Source organism: Solanum stenotomum, chromosome 5 (assembly GCF_019186545.1).
Source record: "Solanum stenotomum isolate F172 chromosome 5, ASM1918654v1, whole genome shotgun sequence".
In the NCBI taxonomy this organism is placed as follows: Eukaryota; Viridiplantae; Streptophyta; class Magnoliopsida; order Solanales; family Solanaceae; genus Solanum; species Solanum stenotomum.
Window position 1 is genome coordinate 2,329,558 of NC_064286.1, and position 27,274 is coordinate 2,356,831.

Here is a 27,274-nt window from a genome sequence, read left to right on the forward strand (position 1 = left end):
TAGACCTAATAGTTTCAATATAAAACTTGAAAAATCGAGATATTTTAAATATATTTGAGCATTAAGCTTTTCTTTTTCTAAACTCAATTACTAGTTGTATTATTTTTTTTTAAGAAAAGGAAATGGAGTGAACAAAAATATCTAGAAGTTTATACATTTTTAATTTGGGATAAGGGTCTGAAAAATACTCCAACTTTGGTCAGATTTGTTGTTGCGATACTAAACTTTCATGAGGACATATTACCTCCCTAGACTATTTAATACCGTATTTTAAACATATATATTTGCCCACATGGACATATAAAATAATGCAAAATTATAAATAGTAATGTTTCCACATGAGCACATATATACCTTTAAAATACACTATTAAATAATTCAGAGGGTTAAAAAAACGATATTAAATAGTCTAGGGAGGTAATAGGTCCTTATGAAAGTTTAGTATCGTAACAACAAATCCGACCAAAGTTAGGGTATTTTTCAAACCCTTATCCCTTTTGATTTTGTATCTTTTAGCATTTTTTGGTTTTTTTTTACCCCTCCATAGTAACTCCCATCCCCTTTTGCTTTTTTGGTTGACTCAAAGTCACAACTTTTAGATTGAACATGACAGTGCTTACAATCCGAGCAACTTTCCTCATCATCGTATGAGAGAGCATTAAAGATAAGAAAAAAAACCCCTTTTGTTTTCTTGGTTGACTCAAACTCGCAACTTTTAGATTGGACATGATAGTGCTTACCATCCAAGCAACTTTCCTCATCGTATGAGAGAGCGTTAAAGATAAGAAAAAAAAACCTTTTGCTTTCTTGATTGACTCAAACTCGCAACTTTCACATTAGAAATGATAGTGCTTACCATCCGAACAACTTTCCTCATCGTATGAGAGAGCATTAAAGATAAGAAAAAAAACCCTTTTGCTTTCTTGGTTGACTCAAACTCGCAACTTTCAGATTGGATATGATAGTGCTTACCATCCAAACAACTTTCATCATTGTATGAGAAAACACTAAGGGCTCGTTTGGTGTGAGTGATAAACATAAATGGTCCTGGGATAAAAATATAGTTTCGGGATAAAATTTAGATATCTTGTTTGGTTGACATGTTTGGGATAACTTATCCCACCATTTATAGTATAATGATGGGATAAGTTATCCCATATACATGGTGGGATAAATTATCCCAGGATAACTAACCCTATAATAGTTAATTCTGGGATAACTAGTTCCCAACCAAATGACCCCTAAAGATAAGAAAAAAAACCCTTTTGCTTTCTTGATTGACTCAAACTTACAACTTTCAAATTGGACATGATAGTGCTTATCATCGGAACAACTTTCTCATATGAGAGAGCATTAAAGATAGGAAAAAGTTTTGCTTTCTTGGTTGACTCAAACTCGCAACTTTCAAATTGGACATGATAGTGCTTACCATCCGAACAACTTTCTTCATCGAAAGAGATAAAAAAAAAAACCTTTTGCTTTCTTGATTGACTCAAACTCACAACTTTCAGATTGGATATGGTAATGCTTATCATCGGAACAATTTTTTTTGTAGTATGAAAAACGCATTAAAGATGAAGGAAAAAAACATTGTCAGCATTCATACACAGCGCCTCCACATAGGAGAAAAAAGTTTCAACTTTCTGGTCAACTCACGCGCCTTCTCTAAACCCACCCTTTACAATTCTCTCGTGTATTTACAGTACAATTTTAGCTTGATCTGATAAAAGTACAACTGGAAGAATTTGGGGTTTGATGACTAATTCTTTGGAGTTAATTCTTGTTTTGTTTTTTTTGGAAAGCTGCCTTCTTGAATTGACTACTTCTTGATTCGGTTAGTTGGTTTTTGTGTTAAAGCTGAGTTCTTTTTTTGTCTATTTTAAGGTTTTGTGCAGTGTGTGTGTTTGATGCCACTGTTTTTGAGTTCTTGGATGAAAAATCTGAGGTGGGGCAGTGAGATTGTTGTTGTGAAGTTTGTGATTTAGATATTTTGGGAGGTGTTTTTTGAGAAGGCTGCAATTGGGGTTGGTGGTAAATGCAGCAAAGACTTAATCTTTCTGTGGGATTTCAGCTCTTTTTGCTATATTGGTTTTGCCAGGTGTTTGATGCTATCGTTTCTTGAGTTTTTATCTGAGGTGGATCAGTGAGATTGTTGTTGGGAAGTTTGCGATTTAGAGGGATTTTTAGGAGGGAGGTGAAAGCTCTTTTGCTCTATTGGGGTTTACAGGTATTTGATGCCACTGTTTGTTGAGTGTTTTGGTTGAAATTTTGAAGTGTGTCAGTGAGATTATTGTAGAGAAGTTTGTGATTTAGATATTTGAAAGGTGTTCTTCAGAAAAACTGAATTAGGTTGGTGGTAAATGCAGCAAAGACTTGATCTTTTGTGGGATTTTGAAGAAGGGTGTGAAAGCTCATTTGCTCTATTGGGTTTTATAGGTGTTTGATACAAGTGATTCTTGAGTTTTTTGCTTGAAAATTAGAAGTGGGCCAGTAAGATTCTTCTTGGAGATTTTGTGATTTCGATATCCGAAAGGTGTTCTTCGGTAGGATTGCAACAGGGTTGGTGGTAAATATAGCAAAGACTTGATCTTTGTGGGATTGTCTGAAGGGGGTGAACACCTGTTTGGTTAACTGGTGTTGTTGGGAGGTTTGAGATATTCATGAGAAGCATTGTCTGCTTTGTTGATGCTGATTCAAGAAGAAATGGGTGTGAGAGGAGTATCCCAATTGTCTGTTTTCACCATTATCCTTTTTACTATAGTGGCAGCAAATCCCGTGAGTAATAGGCCAGAGGATCATTTACTGGCCAAACAAATCAGTTCTGTGGGGATTAACCAGGAATTGGTAATCCTTTCTTCTTTAGCTGACTTACTTTTACTTACTGCTTGAATGACATTTTGTATGTAAAGGTTTTTTTTTTCTCTGTTTATTTAGCCGGTAGTCGAGCGTTGTTTAGTTTCCCTTATCAGTATTATTATTATTAGCAACTATCCTACTGGCGTATTCTTTTCACTATTAAGTGTTGTTTCTTTACTTCATTTATCATAATATTGGTGTTTGCTACTGTTCTTTTCTCCATTATCTTCCATAGGGTTTCTTTACTACTGTATTTTCTTTTCTTACTGATTTTGATATGCTTTACTTGAGAAACAACCGCTCTACCTTCACAAGGTAGGGGTAAGTCTGTATACACACCACCCCCCAAACCCCACTTTTGGGATTACACTGGGTATGTTGTTGTTTTTGTACTTAATTTATACTTAAAGAGAAAAGGATAGAGATGAACATCATGGTTTGCTTCTATGGAGCAGATTGATGAGAAATTAGCATTACTTGATCCCACCACTTTTAAGAAATTTGTAAGAGTAGTTCATCGTAATGAACATATGTTTTTATGTCCATGTTCACAGTTTTTGTATTCTGTAGTAATTTTCCTTCTTTTAGCATGATCTCTTAGTCTATGAAGCATTTGATACGGCGTTTGTGAAAGAATGTGAACAATCTATGCATAACTTCATTTAGATGGGATCTTGAGTTAATCCCTCGGATCAACTAGGTGATTCAACTGTGTGCTATTTACACACTAAAAATCCAAAGAGGAAAACTTAGCAGAGAGTGACACAAATTCATAAAGAGTGTAGGGCATGAGGCATCAAGGTGTTAAGGCATGTGTCTCATCGCCCATTGACTCGATCTTTGAGGGGCGCACTAGACAACAATTGCAGTTTGACAAAGTGACCTATTAATCGTTACCAAAACGCCATTAATAAGTTTTTCTATTTGATTTGGTGTATACGAAGTTTGAAATTGGTCGCACAAGTAGGCCTCGATGCCAATTTTTTTTTTTGAAATAGTGTAAGTAATCGAAAGTTGGTCTCTAAAATTTAACGGCATTTTTGTACATAGTATTCTGATTTGTACATATTTGAGAATAACTATTCATAAGCTGCTCTGATTATAATCTTCTGCTGCAGGCTGAGGAGTTATGGTTGAACTGTAGGCTAGAGTTGGTACATTCTAATGAAGCTGTTGAAGATCTTGAGTTTAGTGATCCTGGAGAAGAAGCAAACGGAATCTTTACTAACAGAAGATCATTAACTAAAAATAAAGAGAAAAATGCCAATCTACTCATCAAGGAAGCCCTTATGGGTTGTCTAGTGAAGAAAAATCTTCTGTTTCTTATTTCGGGAGAGGAGAAGCATTCACCTACATGGTATACCAGATGCATGGACTTCCTCTTTTCCTGGTATGGTGCACCTAGACGGCGTGAATTGCTTCAGGTTGGAGATGCGCCAGCTCCTGCTCCTGCTCCAGCTACTTCCAGTTCTGAAACTCCCAATTCTCCGCCACCTGCCCGTCCTCCTACGATGCCATTTTTTCCTCGAGACTACAATGATTCTAGCAAAACCTCTGGTCCTAGTGATCAGTCTTCTACTAGTCAAAACTCTACTTCGGATGGTCAATCAAATAAGAAAAAAAGCAGCACTAAAACAGTTTTGGTTGCAGTTCTTGTGACTGCTGCAGTCACATTTATTGTTGTTGCGCTCTTTTTTATATGCTATTGCAAGGTTTGTGGGGTTGGATACAGAAAGGGGAAAAATGATGAGAGGCCTCTTCTTAGCCTAAGCATAAGTGACTATTCTGTTGGTACATCTCTATTCCTTGTTTCTCTCTTGTATATATATTAATTTTGGCTTTTGGTATACTGATGTTTTTGAGACTTCAATCTTTCAGCTTCAAGGCACGGTAGTGCTGGTAATCATTCAGTCAGTGATGATTCCCACAATAAAATGGGTAAAACTTTCTACATGGAGCCGAACGCTCTTAATGGTTCTAAAAGTGAGATCCCTTTGGGAACTGTTACAGGCATTGCTGTGGCTGCAGCAGGGGTTTCTGAGCAGATACCGCCTGGAAGAATGGGGATGCATGGACAGCCTCCGCTTAAGCCTCCGCCTGGTAGGGTAAATCCTTTTGAAGATCCTACTAGTCCAGTCCCTCCTCCACTACCTCCTGCCAAGATAACTAATCTCGCTGCTCCATCCCCACCGCCACCGCCACCGCCACCAAAGCCTTCAGCTGGCGGTCCACGTCCTCCTGCACCAGGGCCGCCTCCTCCACCACCCATACCAATTCGTGCTAAGGCTGGTCCTCGTCCGCCACCACCTCCGGGACCTGGTGTTACTCCACCTCGTCCTCCTCCCACAGGCTTGAAGCCACCTCGACCTTCGCCTCTTGGATCAAATGCATCCTCTAGTGCTTCAGTTGAGGGATCTGAGAGTGATCCTTCTAAAACGAAGCTAAAACCTTTCTTCTGGGATAAGGTTCTAGCAAACCCTGACCATTCAATGGTTTGGCATCAAATCAAATCAGGATCATTCCAGTAAGTGTATTTTTTCTTGCGTGATGTTGCTCTATGATTCTTTTGATTGAGTAAGGTGTTTAATGGTCAGTGAATTTTGTTTGACAGATTTGATGAAGATATGATAGAGAGTCTCTTTGGATATGCTCATGCTGATAAAGACAAGAATGGTCCAAAGAAGGACTCTATGCTCCAAGATGGTTCTAAACAATATGTTCAAATTATTGATCAAAAGAAGGCACAAAATTTAGCTATTCTTCTTAAAGCCTTAAACGTGACAACTGAAGAAGTTTGCGATGCCCTTAAAGAAGGTGATTCCTGTTCCCTTCAATATATCAAGATAAAGAAACACTAAAATCGATCGTCTTTATAACCTTATTGCTCCTCCCTCCTCACCCCACCCTAAAAAAGGGTTATCTTGCACATGTGGATGTTATTATTGTGATTAACTAGGGTTGAGGTCGACCTCAACAGTGATAATTTTTCCAAAAGTGAAATGATTTCCTGCAAAGTTTTCTTGTCATGGTAAAGACAATGTAGATAGTATGAGTTTATACGGTTCTGAATTCTTGGAAAAGGAAAAGTTTTTCATTTTACAGGCAAGGTTGACGTCAATTTAGGATAGGTAAATTTAGGTAATATGAGAATCAAGGAATATGTAGGTATCAATTGATATTGGTCACTTCATTTTATATGTTTCTTCTTTTCCTTGTAACTTTGAGCAGTAGTGTTAGGTTTGCGACTGCTGTCCCCTTGAAGACCCAACCCATGTATTCTTTCAAAAAGATATATGATAAATGTTCATTTATCATATATTTGTTCCCTGTTTTCTGTTTCTGCCCCTTCATGTCTTTGTTCATCTTATCATTAAGAAGGTCATCGTTCCTTCGGTGTATTATTTGTGCCTTTCTACATCTTTGGTTCTGCAACCACGTGTACTTTAAAGAGAAGCTTTACTCCTGCTATGAGCATTATCTATCTGCAACATCATATTATCGCCGAGGCTTTGCTGAGCGTCGTACTTTGCATGGTCATTGACCAATCTGATTGACGGAATTTTATTAGCATTAAGCGTACATTATCTTAAAAACGTCCTTTTAGAAATAAAAAAAGTAGCACTGCTTCAGGACAGGTAACTGTTATCATGATCAGAATGATTATACTCTTGTAACAAGAATTTGTACTTCCCTCACAGTCAAGTGGCGAAACATTAGTATACTTGTATATTGGTTGGGTCAATTTCTTGGAAATGGAAATATCAGGTTGTTGTATATTTGCATCTATGACAACAGTGACTAATATTTGATTCTGACTCAGGAAATGAGCTTCCATCTGAACTCCTTCAAACTTTGCTTAAGATGGCACCAACTGCTGACGAAGAATTGAAGCTGAGGCTCTACAATGGGGATCTCTCTCGGCTTGGGCCTGCGGAACGATTCCTGAAAGTCTTGGTTGATATTCCATTTGCCTTCAAAAGACTTGAATCCTTGCTCTTTATGTGCAGTCTTGAGGAGGAGGCATCAATGGCTAAAGAATCATTTGCTACTTTGGAGGTGAGATAAATGTTCCTGATTGTGATGAACTGTTGGATTATGAGTAAATATTCCCAACTTATATACCCTCTGTTTAATTTTTTTTTGTTGGTAACCTGTGAAAGATTACCATAGACAACCAATATTTACACCTAAAAAGCACTCATAGGAATCATAACCGAAGTGTTAGTCATCCCCAAGCCTCTGAAACAGTAAAACAATTAGTTACAAATTTTCTGGATTATACTACTTTACTTCCTAGCTTTCCTAGAGCCTTTATGTGCGCTTTAGTGTCTTCATGAATGTTCTAAGGCATATTTTCCCTCGCCAATGAGCCTCTTCTGAAGAGGTGACACTAAACAATTGATATTTCACTTTATGTTAATCTTTTTTCAATTTCTTTTTTCATATATTTGTCATCATGTTTATAATTATTAGTCTTGGACTAAACATATATATTTGTACTTTTTCTCCCTTTGCGCTTTTTTTTATTAAAGCCTACGCTTTATTTGCGCTTTGGGCTTAAAGCCCCAACGGATAGAGCTTTATTTGCGCTTTACGCCTTTGATAACACTGATATGTAGAATGTACTAAAATGACCTTTAATCTTGTGGTTTTAAACATGTCATGTGGAAAGTAATAATTGAACAATTGCCAAAAAAGGAAAGAGACATTCTTTTTTAAACAGAAAAGGAAAGTAACACAAACAAATTGAAATGGAGGGAGTATATCATTGCAGAATCTGTCTTGCACCTTACATTTGTAGCCTTAACATTCCTTTGTTTTCTACAAATATCCTGATATTTGTGTTTGGTGCATCTTATTTTATGATTCAGGCTGCTTGCACGGAACTACGGAAGAGCAGGTTGTTTCACAAGCTCCTTGAGGCGGTTTTGAAAACTGGCAATCGTATGAATGATGGAACATTTCGTGGTGGTGCTCAAGCATTTAAACTTGACACGCTTCTGAAACTATCAGATGTAAAAGGAATAGACGGCAAAACTACGTTGTTGCATTTTGTTGTTCAAGAGATAATCCGTTCAGAAGGTATACGAGCTGCCCGTGCCAGAGATCGAGGGAGCGTGTCTAGCATCAAGTCTGATGATCTACCCGAGGATCAGTCTCAAGATGCAGAGGAGTATTATCGAAGCACTGGTCTACAGGTTGTTTCAGGTTTGAGTAGTGAACTTGAAAATGTGAAAAAAGCTGCAATTTTGGACGCGGACAGCTTAACAGGCACAGTATCCAAGCTTGGTCGTGCACTAAAAGAATCACGGGATTTCCTAAATTCAGAAATGAAGAACGTAGATGACGAAAATAGGTTTCACCAGACCCTGAAGAGTTTTGTGCAGAATGCTGAGCTTGACATCATGTGGTTATTCGAGGAAGAAAAAAGAATTATGGCCTTAGTTAAAAGCACAGGGGATTATTTCCACGGAAATGCTGGGAAAGATGAAGGTTTACGATTGTTTGTTATCGTTCGTGATTTTCTGATAATATTAGATAAGGTATGCATAGAGGTGAAAAATGCTCAGAGAAAGCTAAACGGCACGCCAAAGAAGGAGAATGTGGCAAGTAAAACTTCAGAGTCCACCAATCCACCGCCCCTCGATCTCCGACAGAAGCTTTTTCCAGCTATCACAGATAGAAGAATCGATGATTCTAGTTCGGATGATGATGCTTCTTAAGGTAAGGTAGACCTGGCATCTATGATTAGTAGTCAATGAAGTGCTTGCAAATTTTCTCACATATGTTTAAGTACTTGTGTTGGTAGGAGGTGACAGGTAACGAATCGAATAATCACTGTGACTATGAGTTGACCTGAACAATACATCCCTAGTAATTGAAATCTTTTGATTTTTATTGTATTGAGTCATTAGTACCACAATATGTTGTATATGAAACTATACTAAAGCCAAATGTTGTGTATATGCCTGTTAAATTATTTTTTTCCTTATTGTTGGCGCAGGGATCCGAGTCATTTTTGAGCTCAAGTATGGTAAATAGGGAAATGAGATTCAGTTTTTGAAAGTCGTGCTAACAGAGGGATCTCAATTCGAGGCAACAGAAGACGACGATATGGCTAGTACATGACTCTATTTCAATATTTTTCACTTGTACTTAAAAGAGTAGTTAGGAAAATTCTTAATTCATTTTTTCTCCAGTTTAGTTGATAATTCTTTTTTTTAAAAATGTAATTGAACAAAGTAGCTATGTTGATTATTATCTATGGTGTTGACTAATTGAAATGGTAGCTTTGTTATTCATCATAATTCTCCATTGTCTCATTTTATTGCAAATGTTTTAGCTTAGTCCTAGAAGAAGTAGAAATATGATTATTATTTTTGGTAGTTTTAAGTTACAAAAATTAGTGTTAGGTTACTATAAGTATTTATGGTAATCTTATGAAGTATTATTCTAATTTCACACTATATGATTTTGTTTTGGTAATTTTAAGTTACTAAAATTAAACAAAATAATTAATCTCTAATCAAAATAGGAATACTTAAGATATTTTTCCTAAAAGTGAAATAGGAATCCATGCATTCGAGGATTTGTCAAAATTTCCTGTAAAAAGGGAAATTAAATTAGGAAATATTTAACAAGTAAATAGAGACGGAAGGAATATTAATATTTAAAGACTTAATTTAAATTATAATTTCACTATTGCCCTTTGTGAAATAATAAATATAACTTTATAAATAGTGTAATTTATTTCCTAGAAATATAAAACTTCAATAAATAAAAAGACAAATATGAAAAAAAATTCAAATATATATCTTCAATTTTGAACAATTAAATTATTTATACAATAAAAAAAGCCACAAATATTCCGTTAATATAAATATCTGGAGCTTAAAAAGGTGAAAAGCAACTTTATCTCTCCTCAACGTTGGGATACAAAAATTTAATTTATTTCACTCTTTTCTTAATATTTCTATATATCAATTTTTATGTTAACACAATTATTATTTATGTAAAGTTTTTCATTCATATATTTTATACATAATGTAAAATCATACTACATTATTTTGATACTTTGACGAGACCGTCAAGTACACTAGTGAGTTCAACAAGAATCAATTCTAATCTTATAGCCGTCTAGGAACGATAGAATATATATAGTTTTTATTGTCCTTATTAATTATAGCTACAAATTTAGTCCCAAAATTTAAAATCGAGACAAGTAACAACAAAAAGACAATCAATATGAAACAAGGTATTTCCATGAACATTGATTTCAAGAAAATAGACACTGGTCCTTCATCATTTATATGCACAACCAAACATAAACATAAATCCTACAATGAATTACCAAAACTATATTTCATTATATTCTTTGTAATACTAACAAATGCTTACGTACAATTTCATATATTTTTTCTTTTGTGATATATGTACTAAACTATCGTACATGTTTTCGGTACCTAGGGTATGCAACGTGAGCCATGTCCGCGAGAAGAAGTTGGTGCATAGAATGTGGCGGATGATGTAATATTACAAATTCTTCATCTAGTTGCATTCTTCTCAGTTTCGCCAGGTGATCCGCACAGTTGTTTCCTTCCCTTAGAGTATGCATCATGGAGATCCCAAGTTCGGACAACATACATCGACATTCTTTTATCATGTCGCAATCAAGGTGATTGTTGACGGCGCGTCCCTTACTCATTATGAGCATCAATGCTTCACGAGAGTCAGTCTCGATGATGACGTTCTTCAGGTTGAAGTTCTTCGCCAAGGTCAGTCCGCCATGTATGGCCCATAGTTCTGCCGTGAGGCACTACGTTGTTACCATACCTAATCGCCCCACGAATCCTCCTAGCCACCTACCCCTATCGTCTCTTGCAATGCCTCCATATCCAGCTAACCCTAAATGTTGCATAAAAGATCCATCTGTGTTGATCTTAATGTATCCCGACGGAGGGAATGACCAACTAATGTACCTAGGGGCATCTCTCTGTCTAACTACGGATTGATCATGATCATGAACATTAGATACATATCCAATGATGCAAGGTTGAACATTAGTTGCGTATCCAAAAAAAGGAAAATGGACATAGTGCGCAGTAGGGACATATATGGCCATTTTTGAGCTAATAAGATCACTTATATGACAAAAGGAAAAAGTAGTTAAAAGTAACAACTTGAGAAAATAAAAAAAGTATGTAGAAGTAAGAATTTTTTTTTTTTTTTTTTTTCATATTAGAAACATAACGATAGAGTACATATTTATAAGGGTTTTATTTTGCCTAATTCTAATCCTAGTAGAAGTTGATTATTATTTTTTGGTAGTTTTAAGTTACTAAATTTAGTGTTAGGTTAGTATAGGACGTATTTATGGTAATGTAATGGTTATTTACAAAAGTCAGCCGAGATAATTGTGTTTTATTTATGTTTATTTTATCTTTCTATTTTTGTAAGAATGTAATATTTTTGATATATAGCAATTTAATTGCTTGATTTCTCTTGTGTCTGTAACAATAAATATTGGTATACTACACTTTTCTTTAGCTTGAAAATTTGAAAATTTTCGTATTAGATTCAGAATTAGTCTTATAATAACTAAATGTAGTTTCTCACAGTTTAAGTTAATACTTATATTGTGTTGTTGAGATTTATCAACATGTTGGGGATGATTTTGACCAAAAGTTTATTAAAAAAATTCAAGTGTTTTATATTTTTGCACAAGTAACAAGCCATAAATTAAATTTTGAGATAAAAGTGATTTGTGTATCATGGCTTAAAATCAATTATATGTTCTCACCTTTGGAATTTCAAGTTTTTTCTGAAGTTATAAATGGCATTTTGTAAAAGTTGGATAGTGTGGATTTTGATTTTATTCAAGAGTGACTTGTATTTTAAAAAATGTATACAAATAATATGGGATATACTTGAGAAACTAGTATGGAAAAAAAAATCAAATAAACATCTTGAATTTTGAATAATTAAATTATTTTGAAATATAAATAAAGCCTCAAATATTCGATTAATATAGAATAGAGGGAGTATAGGCTTCCAAATGTTATCATAGATATTTTGTTTTCTTCCAAATGATACGTGGTTTTAAACTAAAGATAGTAGAATATACTAAAACAATGTTTAATCTTGTGGTGTTAAACAAGTCATTTGAAAGTTATAATTAACTTTTTGAAATTGGCTAAAAAGAAAAGTAAGACAAACTAATTGAAATGGAGAGAGTATATCACTGGAGAACTCTCTTGCACTTTATATTTGGAGCCTTAACATTCCTTTGTTTTCTAAAAAAATCATTTTAGAGCTCAAGTATGGTATATACGGAATTGAGATTCAGTTTTAGAAAGTTATGCAAACAAAGGGATCTCAATTTGAGACAACAAAGGTGGTTGGAGTTGCTTAAAGACGACGATATGAAAATGAGATTCAAGTTTAGTTGATAATTTTTTCTTTTTTTTTTTGGAAAAAAACGTAATTGAACAAAATGAACTCAATTTGAGATAGCAAAGGTGGTTGGAGTTGCTTAAAAATGACGATATGAAAATGAGATTCAAGTTTAGTTGATAATTTTTTCTTTTTTTAAAAAAACGTAATTGAACAAAATGATCTTAATTTGAGCCAGCAAAGGTGGTTGGAGTTGCTTAAAAACGGCGATATGAAAATGAAATTCAAGTTCAGTTGATACTTGCTTTTATAATAAAAAAACGTAATTTAAAAAAATAGCTCTATTAATTATTATCTATTATCTATGGTGTTCCCAAATTGAAATGGTACCTTTGTTATTCATAATATTGTAAATGTTTTATCTAATAACAAAAGGTGTATTACATTCACATTTGAAATAAGAAATATTCACCGACAACATCAGTGATAGTCCACTGATTAAGAAATTACCAAAATGATATTCATAACAACTTTCGAGATTAATTAACAAAAATATATTTCAATATAATATTGTTATAAACATTTGCAAATGTTTACCTACAAATTTTCATATTTTTTAAACTACCGTACATATTTTCGGTACCTAGGGTATGCAACGTGAGCCATGTCCGCAAGAAGAAGTTAGTGCATGGAATATGACGGACGATGTAGTATTACATGGTCTTCATCAAGTTGCATTCTTCCTAGTTTCGCTAGGTGATCCGCACATATATGCATCATGGAGATCTCAAGTTCGGACAGAAGATGTCGGCATTCTTCTATCACGTCATGATCGGGGTCATTGTCGACAACGCCTCCCTTACTAAACAATTGATATCTCACTTTATGTTAATCTTTTTTCATTTTCTTTTTTCATATATTTGTCATTCATCTTTATAATTATTAGTTTTAGACTGAACATATATTTATGTATTTTTTCTCCCTTTGCGCCTTTTTTTATTAAAGTCTACACTTTCTCTTTTTTGGTAGAAAAAGTCTACACTTTATTTGCGCTTTAGGCTTAAAGCCCTAACCAATAGAGCTTTTTTGCGCTTTTCGCCTTTGATAACACTGATATGTAGAATGTACTAAAATGACCCTTAATCTTGTGGTTTTAAACATGTCACGTGGAAAGTAATAATTGAACAATTGCCAAAAAAGGAAAGAGGCATTCTTTTTTAAATAGAAAAGGAAAGTAACACAAACAAATTGAAATGGAGGGAGTATATCATTACAGAATCTGTCTTGCACCTTACATTTGTAACATTAGCATTCCTTTGTTTTCTACAAATATCCTGATATTGGTGTTTGGTGCATCTTATTTTATGCTTTAGGCTGCTTGCTATTGGAACATCACGAGTCAGCTTAGTTATTTAGTCGTATTAAGTTTGAGCAGTTCCTATCCCTGTTTATTTGGGATTAAGTTTCAACAATTATTGTCTAGTTAGGTTTTATTACTTCAGTTCATTTAGGAGTCTTTCCGCTGTAATTCTATTTAAGCAACTTTCTGTCTTCATTAATAAATTATCGTCTTTTAACTTATATCCAGTCTTTATATGGTATCAGGGCTCTTCACGCTCTAAGGAGAACGATCCAATTTTTTTTTCCTTCCTTCTCCTCACACAGATCAGCAACAATGACCAATCCCAATGGGAACAACAATGGCAATAATTCAACATTTGTCAATGCTGATAACACAATGGGTAGTAACATAATCATTCAGTTCAATCCTGCTTCCCAATTACCCATTAAACTAAGCGGTGGTCACAACTTCGCCACCTGGAAAGCCTAATTCTCCATGCTTATGTATGGCTACAACCTCTTTGGCCATCTCGATGGGACCACTCCGGCCCTCAGTCGCACGAGTTCCCTCGGTACGAACATATCTCCTAATCCTGCCTTTTTACCTTGGTTCCGCCAAGACAAACTCATCCAGAATGCCCTTATGGCTTCTGTCGAACCCACAATTGCTTCTACTGTTGCTATCGCTAACTTGGCTAAATCAGCTTGGGATGCTTTGCTTACCACTTACGCAAACAAGTCTCAAACTTGGGTGTTCAGTTTGTGTGATCAGCTTTCTCGTGTCACTAAGGACTCTCACTCCATCACTGAATATCTTCACAATATTCGGTCCCTTTCAGATGAGCTAGCCACTGCTGGTGCTTCTGTGTCCAATCCTGAACTCATAGTCAAAATACTAAGTGGTCTGGGGCTTGAGTTTCGAGAGATATCTGTTGCCATTCGTACACGTGATACGACTATCTCCTATGAGGAATTGTTTGAAAAAACTACTAGACTATGAACTCTTCCTTCGCCACGAGGATGCTAAGAAGTTGTCTAGTCCTATCACTGCTGCAGTCGCCACTCCCACCAAAAACAACACCAATAATCGCAATAATCGCAGGAAGACAACCAATTCTCAACAATGGCGTCAAAGCTCGCGGCCAAATACTCCACCACAATGGCAGTCTAACTCAAATCCAAACAGCGTTACTCGTTGTCAACTATGTAACGGGATAGGCCATACTGCCAATGTTTGCCGCTCGAATTCTCACAATCACTTTGAAGCCAAAGCCAACTATGCAACTAGGTTTACTGTTGCCACCAACCCCTGGATAGTTGACTCGGGAGCCACCCATCACATCACCACAGATCCACACAACCTACAACTGTACCACGGTAACGAGGATGTCTCTATGGGGTGATGGTAATGAAATTCCTATTTCTCACACTGGTTCTACTCAATTAAATGCATCAAATAATATTTTTAAACTAACCCACACTCTCTTGCTTCTTCCATTAAACGTAAGCTTCTCTCTGTTTCTAAATTTTGTCAAGACAATCTAAAGTCAATTGAATTTTTTCCTTTTGACTTTGTTGTGAAGGATTAGAAAATGCGGAACCGCTGGTGCACTGTCGNCACACTGGTTCTACTCAATTAAATGCATCAAATAATATTTTTAAACTAACCCACACTCTCTTGCTTCTTCCATTAAACGTAAGTTTCTCTCTGTTTCTAAATTTTGTCAAGACAATCTAAAGTCAATTGAATTTTTTCCTTTTGACTTTGTTGTGAAGGTTAGAAAATGCGGAACCGCTGGTGCACTGTCGGACCAAAAATGGACTGTATGAATGGCATGTCCCACCTCCCCAAGCTCACATGACCACTACATCCATTCCTCTCACTACTTGGCATCAACGTCTTGGTCATCCTCACTCTAGAGTTCTTAGGTTTATTTTAAATAAGTTCTTGTTACTGTTTCATGAGCGAGACAAACCTTTTCATTGTAATTCTTGTTTATCTAATAAAGCCCATCGACATCCTTTTTCCCAACTATCACTGCGTAGCTCTAAACCTCTTCAAATTATTTTTAGTGATTTATGGGGGCCATCACTGATTTTATCTCTTGATAAGAAGCTATATTATTGTATTTTTGTTGACCAATATACTAAATATACTTGGCTCTATACATTAACAAAAAAAAGTGAAGTTAAAGAGATCTTTCAAAAATTCCATCCTCTGATGGAAAAACATTTTGACACCAAAATTTTGTCACTTTGCACTGATGGCGAAAAAGAGTATAAAAGTCTTGACCCCTATCTTTCACTTCACGGCATTGAACACCTTTCCACCCCACCTTATACGCCTCAACGAGTTGCACTTGCAGAACGACGACATCGCCATATCATTGAAACTGCAAGAACACTCTTACATGAAGCATTCCTTCCAACCCAATTTTGGTCCTTCGCATGTCACCACACTGTCTACCTCATCAATCGTTTGCCCACCTCCCACCTAGATAATAAATCCCCATTCCAAAAATTACTTGGAAAATCACCTAATTATAGTTCTCTACGTACTTTTGGTTTTTATGCTATCCATGGCTTAAACCATACTCTAAAAATAAACTTGAACCAAAATCTGCCCCGTGTGTCTATCTCGGATTCTCCTTGTCTCATCATTGTCATCAATGTTTTGACCCAATCTCTGAAAATGTGTATTTATCTCGAGACATGCGATTTGTTGAGAATAATTTTCCATTTAAAACTCTGTTCTCCAACCTTGCCAGTAAATCGACTCCTCTACAATGGGAAACAACCACAATTTCTAATTCTTCCGACCCCACATCTAAACTTCCTTTAAGTATAGATCTGCCCCCTCCATTAGAAATAGCAGTACGCAAAACAGATTTCCCATTAACAGATGCTTCTTCTCCAGCCAAGTCCCAAGACAACTCAAACTCACAGTCCTCCTCCGACAATGCACTAGTGGCAGAAGCAGCTTCACCTCTCGCAACTTCTCCTTCTCCAGGTAAGTCTTTAACTCCCTCACCTTCTATAATTCCCACTTCCCAGAATCCCCCGTCTCAACCTACTATCTCTACGAACACGCACACAATGCAACCTCTTTTGCTTGTCTATCAACGCAGAAATACTAAACCATCAACACCCTTGGCTCCTCAACCATCTTATCCTATCCCCGAGTTGGAGCTCGCTCCTTCACCGCCTCACTGTCCATCTCCTTCTACCCGTGCTATCACTCGATCCCAAAACAACATCCCCAAACCCAAAAGAATTTTTGATTACCTAGCCAACTTGAACCCCACCGTCACACCTACAACTTTCAAACAAGCACAAAAATATCCCGAGTGGCGTAACGTAATGAAACAGGAGCTTGATGTTTTAATAAAGAACCAGACTTGGGAACTTGTTCCTCCTAACCCAACAAAAAATATTGTATCTTGCAAATGGCTGTTCAGGATCAAAATGAATGCAGATAGCACCATCGACAGATACAAAGCGTGTCTGGTTGCAAAAGGCTTCACCCAAAGGCCGGGCATTGATTTTCATGCCACATTCAGCCCAGTCGTCAAGCCAACCACAGTTCGCATCATCCTTTCTGTTGCACTTCGTCATAATTGGCACCTACGTCAACTTGATGTCAATAATACTTTCCTCCAAGGCAACCTAGATGAGGAAGTGTACATGGCACAACCTCCTGGGTTTACCAGTGATGACAAGCCAGCACATATATGTCGTCTGCACAAGGCGATCTATGGCTTGAAACAGGCTCCTCGTGAGTGGTACAATGCCCTCACGGGTTATCTCTCATCCATAGGATTTGTTAAGACAAAGTCAGATGCCTCGCTTCTTGTCAGACATGGTCCAAGTGACACGTTATTTGTCTTTGTCTATGTCGATGATAATATTGTCACTGGGAGCAACACCTTCAGTGTCAATCAGGTTATCACCTCCATTGCTTCTTAGTTCTCTATTAAAGATTTAGGTAATCTTCACTACTTTCTTGGTGTTGAAGAGTATCAACATGCCAATGAGTGCCTATGAGTTACTTGTCTTATCTGATGGTACTCAGCTGACTGATGCCACACGTTATCGTCGAGTCTTGGGCAGACATCAATACCTATCTTTCACCAGACCGGACATAGCCTATGCAGTCAATAAGCTGTCTCAATTCATGCAAGCACCATCAGACCTTCACTGGAAAGTTGTGAAGCGCATCCTTCGATACCTACGTGGTACCATTCATCTCGGCCTATGGGTTATTCCCATTGATGACTTCAATCTACATGTGTACTCTGATGCAGATTGGGGTGGAGACATTACTGACAGAGTTTCTACATCTGGTTATATTCTGTTCCTTGGTCACAATCCGATTAGCTGGTCTTCAAAGAAGCAAAATACTGTCTCACGCTCTTCCACTGAGTCTGAGTATAGGGCAGTAGCTAATGTTCTTTCTGAAACCTTGTGGGTCACCAACCTTCTAAATGAGCTGCGATTCCCAGTCCATCAGTTGCCCACAATATATTGTGACAATCTTGGAGCCACATTCCTAAGCAAGAATCCTGTCCTCCATAGTCGTGTGAAGCATGCTGCCGTGGACTTTCACTTTGTTCGCCATCATGTTGGATGATGATGCTTCTTAAGGTAAGGTAAACCTGGCATCTATGTTTTTCTTCATTTACTTGAGACAATCCTCTGATCAAATTATTAATTGGGAAATTGAATTGGTGAAAACATCATAATCATAGCACACAAGTACACACCCTGAGGGTATATGGCCTAGTAGTCAATGAAGTGCTTGCAATTTTTCTCACATATGTTCAAGTACTTGTGTTGGTTGGTAGGAGGTGACACGTAACAAATCGAATAATCGATGTGACTATGAGTTGACCTGAACAATACATCCCTAGTAATTGAAATCTTTTGATTTTTTACTGTACTGAGTCATTAGTACCACAATATGTTGTATATGAAACTACTATATATGTCAAAGACAAATGTTGTGTATATGCCTGTTAAATTAGTGTTTTCGTTATTGTTGGCGCAGGGATCTGAGTCATTTTCGAGCTCAAGTATGGTAAATATGGAAATGAGATTTAGTTTTTGAAAGTCGTGCTAACAGAGGGATCTCAATTTGAGGCAACAGAGGTGCTTGGAGTTGCTCAAAGACGACGATATGGCTAGTACATGACTCTATTTCAATATTTTTCACTTGTACTTGGAAAATTCTTATTCATTTTTTCTCCAGTTTAGTTGATAATTCTTTTTTTAAAAATATGTAATTGAACAAAGTAGCTATGTTGATTATTATCTATGGTGTTGACTAATTGAAATGGTAGATTTGTTATTCATCATAATTCTCCGTTGTCTCATTTTATTGCAAATGATTTAGCTTAGTCCTTGAAGAAGTAGAAATATGATTATTATTTTTGGTAGTTTTAAGTTACTAAAATTAGTGTTAGGTTACTATAAGTATTTATGGTAATCTTATGAAGTACTAATTTCACACTATATGATTTTGTTTTGGTAATTTTAAGTTACTAAAATTAAACAAAATAATTAATCTCTAATCAAAATAGGAATACTTAAGATAGTTTTCCTAAAAGTGAAATAGGAATCCATGCATTCGAGGATTTGTCAAAAATTCCTGTAAAAAGGGAAATTAAATTAGGAAATATTTAACAAGTAAATAGAGACGGAAGGAATATTAACATTTAAAGACTTAATTTAAATTATAATTTCACTATTGCCCTTTGTGAAAAAATAAATATAACTTTATAAATAGTGTAATTTATTTCCTAGAAATATAAAACTTCAATAAATAAAAAGGCAACTATGAAAAAAATTCAAATATATATCTTCAATTTTGAACAATTAAATTATTTATACAATAAAAAAAGCCACAAATATTCAGTTAATATAAATATCTGGAGCTTAAAAAGGTGAAAACTTAACTTTATCTCCCTCAACGTTGGGTTAATTTTTTTTAATTCATTTCACTCTTTTCTTAATTTCTATTTATCAATTTTTATGTTAACACAATTATTATTTATGAATAGTTTTTCATTCATATATTTTTATACATAATGTAAAATCTTACTACATTGTTTTCATACTTTGACGGGACCGTCAAGTACACTAGCGAGTTCAACAAAAATCAAGTCTAATCTTATAGTTGTTTAGGGACGATAGAATGTATATAGATTTTATTATCCTTATTAATTTTAGCTACGAATTTAGTCCCAAAATTTAAAATCGAGACAACTCACCTAATCCTATGAATCAGACATCTTACATTCTTACTACTCAACCATCAAAGTAGCACTAATTTGATCAAGTGTTCATGTCCCTAGTATAACATCATTGAACATTGATTTAAAGAAAATAGACATTGGTCCTTCATCATTTATATACACAATCAAACATAAACATAAATCCTACAATGAATTAACAAAAATAAATTTCATTATATTCTTTGTAATATTAACAAATGCTTACGTACAGTTTCATTTTTTTTTCTTTTGTGCTATATGTACTAAACTATCGTACATGTTTTCGGTACCTAGGGTATGCAACGTGAGCCATGTCCGCGAGAAGAAGTTGGTGCATGGAATGTGGCGGATGATGTAATATTACAAGTTCTTCATCTAGTTGCATTCTTCCCAATTTCGCCAGGTGATCCGCACAACTATTTCCTTCCCTTAGAGTATGCATCATGGAGATCCCAAGTTCGGACAGCATATGTCGACACTCTTTTATCACGTCGCGATCAGGGTGATTGTCGACGATGCCTCTCTTACTCATTATTAGCATCAATGCTTCACGAGAGTCAGTCTCGATGATGACGTTCTTCAGCTTGAAGTTCTTCGCCAAGGTCAGTCCGCCATGTATGGCCCACAGTTCTGCCGTGAGGCACAACGTTGTTACCATACCTAATCGCCCCACAAATCCTCCTAGCCACCTACCCCTATCGTCTCTTGCAATGCCTCCATATCCCGCTAACCTTAATTCTGCATAAAAGATCCATCCATGTTGATCTCAATGTATCCCGCGGAGGGAATGACCTTTAAGCACAAAATATAATAAATGTTAGCCTCAAGTCTAATATATGCAACAGTTGTAAACAACATAAATAAAAACAAAACATGTTTGTAATGATTAACACAAAATGTGGTGACTAGGTACGATATGACACAACTTCAGCTTATCGAAGACATGATCCTTGACAAGAGGGTGTGGAGGTTGAAGATTAGGATATAAGGGTATAGGTAGGCGGGCATATTTTTTCCCCATTCTCAAAGTGTTAGAATTATTCTTCTTGCTTTTCCCTATCTTTAGATTACTATTGCTACCTGTTATTATTTAACCCCGTTGTCTTATTTTCTTGTTGTATCGGCGTGCTATTGTTGCCTCTTTTTCATTGTTCGCTCAGTCGAAGCTCTATTGGAAACAATCTCTCTACCTTCTCAAGGTAAGAGTAAGGTATGCGTACATTCTACATTCCTCAGACCCCACCTGTGGGATTACACTAGGTTTGTTGTTGTTGTTGCTAAAGGATAAATAACCCACAATTATTACATTACGCCAACTAAATTTTCCCCTACTTACTGGTGTCACATGTTGGTTGCATTTAACCCGTCTGGTCTGCTTAATCTTATTTCAGCTTCAGCATTTAGTGCATGAAGTGAGTATGCAAAACAATGTTGATATAGCAAAATTATAGAGTTGATCCAAAAAGGGAAATGAATAACTATTTCCAGAGCTAATTAATAAAATAACTCAGGTATAAATAGAAACTATATTATACTAAAACAATATGTAATGAAGAAATAGGATGGTTGTAGAAAGAACAACAACAACAACATACCCAGTGAAATCCCACTAGGTGGGGTCTGGGGAGGGTAGAGTGACGCAGACCTTGCCACTACCTCGTGCGAGGTAGAGAGGCTGTTTCCGAAAGACCCTCAGCTCAAGTACATCGACTCCAAGTAAAAGGCGAGGAAAACAGTGTATAAACATACCATCCAATACGAAAGATAGTATACACTCAACAAAGGAAGACAGTAACATCAATAAACAATGAGAGAATTGAAACGCATTAACAACATAAGGCTATAGGTTATCACAGACAAGAACTGCAAGTGCAAGACTAGGACTACTACACACGCTAACAACCCCTACCCTTGCAAGGAGAGACAACACGCTAGCCCTACTAACCTTCAACCTTAATACGCGACCTCCACTCCTTCCTATCTAGAGTCATGTCTTCGGTAATGTGAAGCTGAGCCAAGTCCTGTCTAATCACCTCTCCCCAATACTTCTTAGGCCTACCTCTACCCCTCCGCGTACCCTCTACAACCAGCCCCTCACACCTCCTCACTGGGGCGTCTGCGCACCGTCTCTTCACATGACCAAACCATCTCAGTCTCGCTTCCATCAGCTTGTCCACCACAGAGGCCACTCCCACCTTCTCCCGGATAACTTCATTCCTAATCTTATCACTCCTAGTGTGCCCACACATCCATCTCAACATCCTCATCTCCGCAACCTGCATCTTCTGAAAGAAATTAGTTAATTCTTTACCATAAATGATAAAGTTCAAATATATAAAAGCAACATGATATTTTGTGTTCACAACATAATGAGATAAAACAAAGTTAGTTCTTGGTTGTCAGTGTCTTAATAAACATTAGACATGCCTTTAAAAAGATCTGAAGTGTACCTTATCTCGATTTTGTACTTCTCAACCTCCCCTTTTTATTATCCAAATACTCGTCTACGGACTTTCCATCAGCACAATAGAGTGGACATTAGTCTCTCTCACTTTATGAAGTGTATATGACAATTGTCGTACAAATAGACCAGGAGGATTCCCTAGTGTACCTGTCAAAACAATCCCTCCTAAATCAGCAGTTGCCACTTTATTCCCCCTCCCATCTTTTTTGTACACCCTTCCACCTACACGCTTTCGTCCCTCGAAAATAGTAACTTCAAAGCCAAATGACATGAGTTTCCTCGCAGCCGCCAACCCAGCAAGACGTGCCCCAATAACAATCACTCTGCCCTTACTAGAATCCAATAACCCGCTACGACATTCACATATAACATCAACAAAGACATCTTTCGTCACCCAAATCCAGACATTTTAACGTCATCGGGCAATTATGTAATTTCTAATTAAAATGTAGTTGTACTATTCCATCCCGCCAACTACATAAACAACCCAAACTTCAATTCCATCATCCCTTAACGAATCAGACGTAAATCCAACCGTTAACCCAATTAAAGCCTCATAAGCTGACTCTTTATTTATACAAATAATCCCATCAGAAACAACCCACCTTCTCGAATCTATACTTTTAGAATCAACATTTTTGTTCGCAAAATCGAAACTTTTCACTCGAATTTCGCTAATTTTACATGAAGAAAGCAATGCAATATGTTCTTCATTGAAATTACTGAAAAATTACTAGATACCTGCTACAAAGACTGTTTACTGTCCGATCTACCTCGTCTTCTTTTCATGGCAGGGGACATAAATGATTCTACATTGAACCGGAGTTACGGGTATGGTCAGAAGTTGAAATTGAACTGAAATTGGGAGTAAAATTAAGGATTTGAGTTAGAAAAATGAATTTTGTTGATTGATTTCTCTGCTTTTTGTAACTGTTTTAGCAACGGAGAAGACGAAAATGGGTGATCGGAGAAGATGTAAATGGATTGTTTCAACTTTCTTTGCTTGTAACGAAGTGAAGAAGAAAGGGGGGAGAATGGCTTGTTGAGACCGAAGGAGAAAAAAAGGTGTAATATATGCATGTAATCCTATGTATTTTTGACTTGAACTAAATATTATTTTTATTATTTTATTTTTATTTTGGTTACATTTTATTAATATTTCACTTAACTACAGAACAATTCTCGAATTTTTAAAATATGACCAAATACATCCTTTTTATTTACTACTAAAGAACTCCTAATTCTCTATTACTGTGTCATGGTTGTAGTTAAAAAAAAAATTATGAGGCTAGTAGGATTAGAATCGACAACCTCAAGAAATATTTGCAATACCTTAACCACTAGAATAAATATTTAACTTGCATCAAGAGGTGCCAATACTAATATATATATTTATTAAACAAAAAATGAAAATCTAACCTCTATATACACTGTAATTTTCCGACACACGGGTGTCGCTTGACACCCCTTGGCTAAGAGTGAGTCTACCCCTGCTCCTACATACTCATTTTTTCCTCAAGATTACAATGATATGTGGTTTTAAACTAAAGATAGTAGAATATACTAAAACGATGTTTAATCTTGTGGTGTTAAATATGTCATTTGAAAGTTATAATTAACTTTTTGAAATTGGCTAAAAAGGAAAGTAAGACAAACTAATTGAAACGGAGAGAGTATATCACTGGAGAATCTCTCTTGCACTTTATATTTGGAGCCTTAACATTCCTTTGTTTTCTAAAAATATCATTTTAGAGCTCAAGTATGGTATATACGGAATTGAGATTCAGTTTTAGAAAGTTATGCAAACAGAGGGATCTCAATTTGAGACAACAAAGGTGGTTGGAGTTGCTTAAAGACGACGATATGAAAATGAGATTCAAGTTTAGTTGATAATTTTTTCTTTTTAAAAAAAACGTAATTGAACAAAATGATCTTAATTCGAGCCAGCAAAGGTGGTTGGAGTTGCTTAAAAACGGCGATATGAAAATGAAATTCAAGTTCAGTTGATATTTCCTTTTATAATAAAATAACGTAATTTTAAAAAATAGCCTTATTAATTATTATCTATTATCTATGGTGTTCCCAAATTGAAATGGTACCTTTGTTATTCATAATATTGTAAATGTTTTATCTAATAACAAAAGGTGTATTACATTCACATTTGAAATAAAAAATATTCACCGACAACATCAGTGATAGTCCACTGATTAAGAAATTACCAAAATGATATTCATAACAACTTTCGAGATTAATTAACAAAAATATATTTCAATATAATATTGTTATAAACATTTACAAATGTTTACACACAAATTTTCATATTTTTTAAACTACCGTACATGTTTTCGGTACCTAGGGTATGCAACGTGATCCATGTCTGCGAGAAGAAGTTGGTGCATGGAATATGGCGGACGATGTAGTATTACAAGGTCTTCATCTAGTTGCATCCTTTCCAATTTCGTCAGGTGAACTTCATAGCTATTTCCTTCCCTTAGAGTATGCATCATAGAGATCTTAAGTTCAGAAAGGAGGTGTCGACACTCTTTTATCACGTCGCGATCGGGGTGATTGTCGACGGGGCCTCCCTTACTCATGAACATCAATGCTTCAATGGAGTCCGTCTCGATGATGACATTCTTCATGTTGAAGTTCTTCTCCATGGTCAGACCGCCATGTATGGCCCACAGTTCCGCCGTGAGGCACGACGTTGTTACCACACCTAATCGCCCCATGAATCCTCCTAACCACCTACCCCTATCGTCTCTTGCAATGTCCCCGTATTCCGTTAACCCTGAATTCTGCATAAAAGTTTCATATGTGTTGATCTTAATGTATCCGGACGGAGGGAATGACCAACTAATTATGTACCTAGGCACATCTCTTTGTCTAACATGTCTAACTATGGATTGAACATGATCATGAGTATAAGATACGTATTCAATAATGGGGGGTTGAACACGATTACGAACATCAGTAATGTTTCCAATAACGGAAAAATGGACATAGTGCCAATTATTGGCGGTAGGGACATATATTGCCATTTTTTTAATTAAGAAATTGACATTTAATTTGCTGAACTAATTTGGTACAAGTATTTTTTATGCTCCAAATTTTGTAAACATGCTCGATATATCCTTTTTATATAATTCTAGAATTCACTTAAGAAATTATTTTTTTTCGTTATTGTTGGCGCAGGGATCTGAGTCATTTTTGAGCTCAAGTATGGTAAATAGGGAAATGAGATTCAGTTTTTGCAAGTTGTGCTAACATAGGGATCTCAATTCGAGGCAACAGAGGTGGTTAGAGTTTCTCAAAGACGACGATATGACTAGTACATGACTCTATTTCAATATTTTTCACTTGTACTTAAAAGAGTAGTNGAAACTGACTCACTAGGCCTTACAAAAATCATAAACAAGGTATGGAAAATTCCATGGCAGTATATACAAGAGATAGAAGAAATACAAGAGCTACTGGGGAAGGTAAATGCATTCATTATACACAGATTCAGAGAGGCGAACCAGCTTGCAGATAGAATGGCAAATGAGGCATACATACAACAAGAAAAAATACAATGGTTGAGCTTTGAACAACTATCAGTGGAGTGTAGGAGAATCTTAAACATGGACAAAACAAGCATACCAACATTAAGGATTAAAACAAGAAAGATCAAGGATCAGCAGCAACAATATGTACAAGCATAATTACAAAGGAAATACCACATATGGACCACACAAATATCACAACTGTTTTTGTGCCACAACATGGCGAACATAGTTGTGATCATAAGGCTAACTATCGTAGACTATAACAGCTTACAACAGAGTCTTCCAACAAATAAAGAGGTCCTTGGAGTCGGTTGTCCACGACTACTTCAGCTGGAGAGGGGAAGAGAAAGGGCAATGGCGAGATGGAGAAGGGGACAACATTGACGATACATAGCAGTGAAAGGAGAAATATTAGATCAGCAAATGCTCCCTGTGGCGACATTGAAAAGAAAGAGGAGAGCTCATTTTAGAAACCCTGGTGAGAAACTAGTTAGGCTAAACATGCGGGTGCCTTTGGACAGGGCCAAACACATTGTAGTTTCCTTTTTTATTTTGGGCTCGTTGGGCCATTTTGTACATATTCTTTGATTAATAAATGAGCTCCAAAGCTCAATAAATTTAAGTAAAAAAAATAAAAATTAAAAAAAAAAATTAAAAATAAAAAAAATTTAGTGTTAGGTTAGTATAGGACGTATTTATGGTAATGTCATGATTATTTACAAAAGTCAGCCGAGATAATTGTGTTTTATTTATTTTTATTTTATCTTTCTATTTTTGTAAGAGTGTACTAATATTTTTGATATATAGCAATTTAATTGCTTGATTTCTCTTGTCTGTAACAATAAATATTGGTATACTACACTTTTCTTTAGCTTGAAAATTTGGAAATTTTCATATTAGATTCAGAATTAGTCTTATAACTAAATGTAGTTTCTCACAGATTAATTAATTTAATACTTATATTGTGTTGTTGTGATTTATCAACATGTTGGAATATAGAATAGAGAGAGTATAGGCTTCCAAATGTTATTATAGATATTTTGTTTTCTTCCGTCTTATCAGACAATTATTTTTCTGAATTCAATTATTTGGTGATTAAAAAAGTGAAGTTGGGATAAAAAATATAATTCATTTCACTCTTTTCTTAATATTTTTATATATCCATTTTTATGTTAACACAATTGTTATTTATGTAAAGTTTTTCATTCATATAATTTTATACATAATGTTATAATATTACATTATTTTGATAATTTGATGAGACCGTCAAGTACACTAGTGAGTCAAACAAAAATCAAGTCTTATCTCATAGACGTTTAATTAATTAGGGACTGTAGAATATATATAGATTTTACGCTTACCAATTCTAGCTATGGATTTAGTTTCAAAATTTAAAATTG

General features: G+C 35.8%; 1 protein-coding gene across 7 annotated transcripts; it reads left to right on the forward strand.

The window, feature by feature from the left end:
* The first annotated feature begins 1,618 nt into the window (after window positions 1–1,618).
* Window positions 1,619–25,699, forward strand: LOC125865765 (formin-like protein 5). Of its 7 annotated transcripts, XM_049546011.1 has the most exons (8): window positions 1,619–2,024; window positions 2,350–2,844; window positions 3,975–4,647; window positions 4,735–5,380; window positions 5,468–5,670; window positions 6,677–6,912; window positions 7,728–8,585; window positions 18,638–18,947. In XM_049546011.1, the coding sequence occupies exons 2-7, from the start codon at window positions 2,686–2,688 to the stop codon at window positions 8,577–8,579; spliced, it is 2,769 nt and encodes a 922-aa protein (XP_049401968.1). In that variant the 5' UTR covers window positions 1,619–2,024; window positions 2,350–2,685; the 3' UTR covers window positions 8,580–8,585; window positions 18,638–18,947. The 7 variants fall into 7 exon arrangements, with proteins under 7 accessions (XP_049401968.1, XP_049401967.1, XP_049401964.1 ...); XM_049546010.1 differs by lacking the exon at window positions 18,638–18,947 and adding an exon at window positions 25,522–25,699 and having other exon boundaries at window positions 1,619–2,844; XM_049546007.1 differs by lacking the exon at window positions 18,638–18,947 and adding an exon at window positions 25,522–25,699 and having other exon boundaries at window positions 1,619–2,844; window positions 7,728–8,580.
* Window positions 25,700–27,274: the final 1,575 nt, after the last annotated feature.

Excerpts from the sequence above, each read along its gene's own strand:
- LOC125865765 (XM_049546010.1), top strand. The coding sequence starts at position 2,686 with ATGCTGATTCAAGAAGAAATGGGTGTGAGAGGAGTATCCCAATTGTCT. Across the intron at positions 2,845-3,974 it reads TGGGGATTAACCAGGAATTG|GCTGAGGAGTTATGGTTGAA; the intron begins GTAATCCTTTCT and ends CTTCTGCTGCAG. Across the intron at positions 5,381-5,467 it reads ATCAAATCAGGATCATTCCA|ATTTGATGAAGATATGATAG; the intron begins GTAAGTGTATTT and ends TTTGTTTGACAG.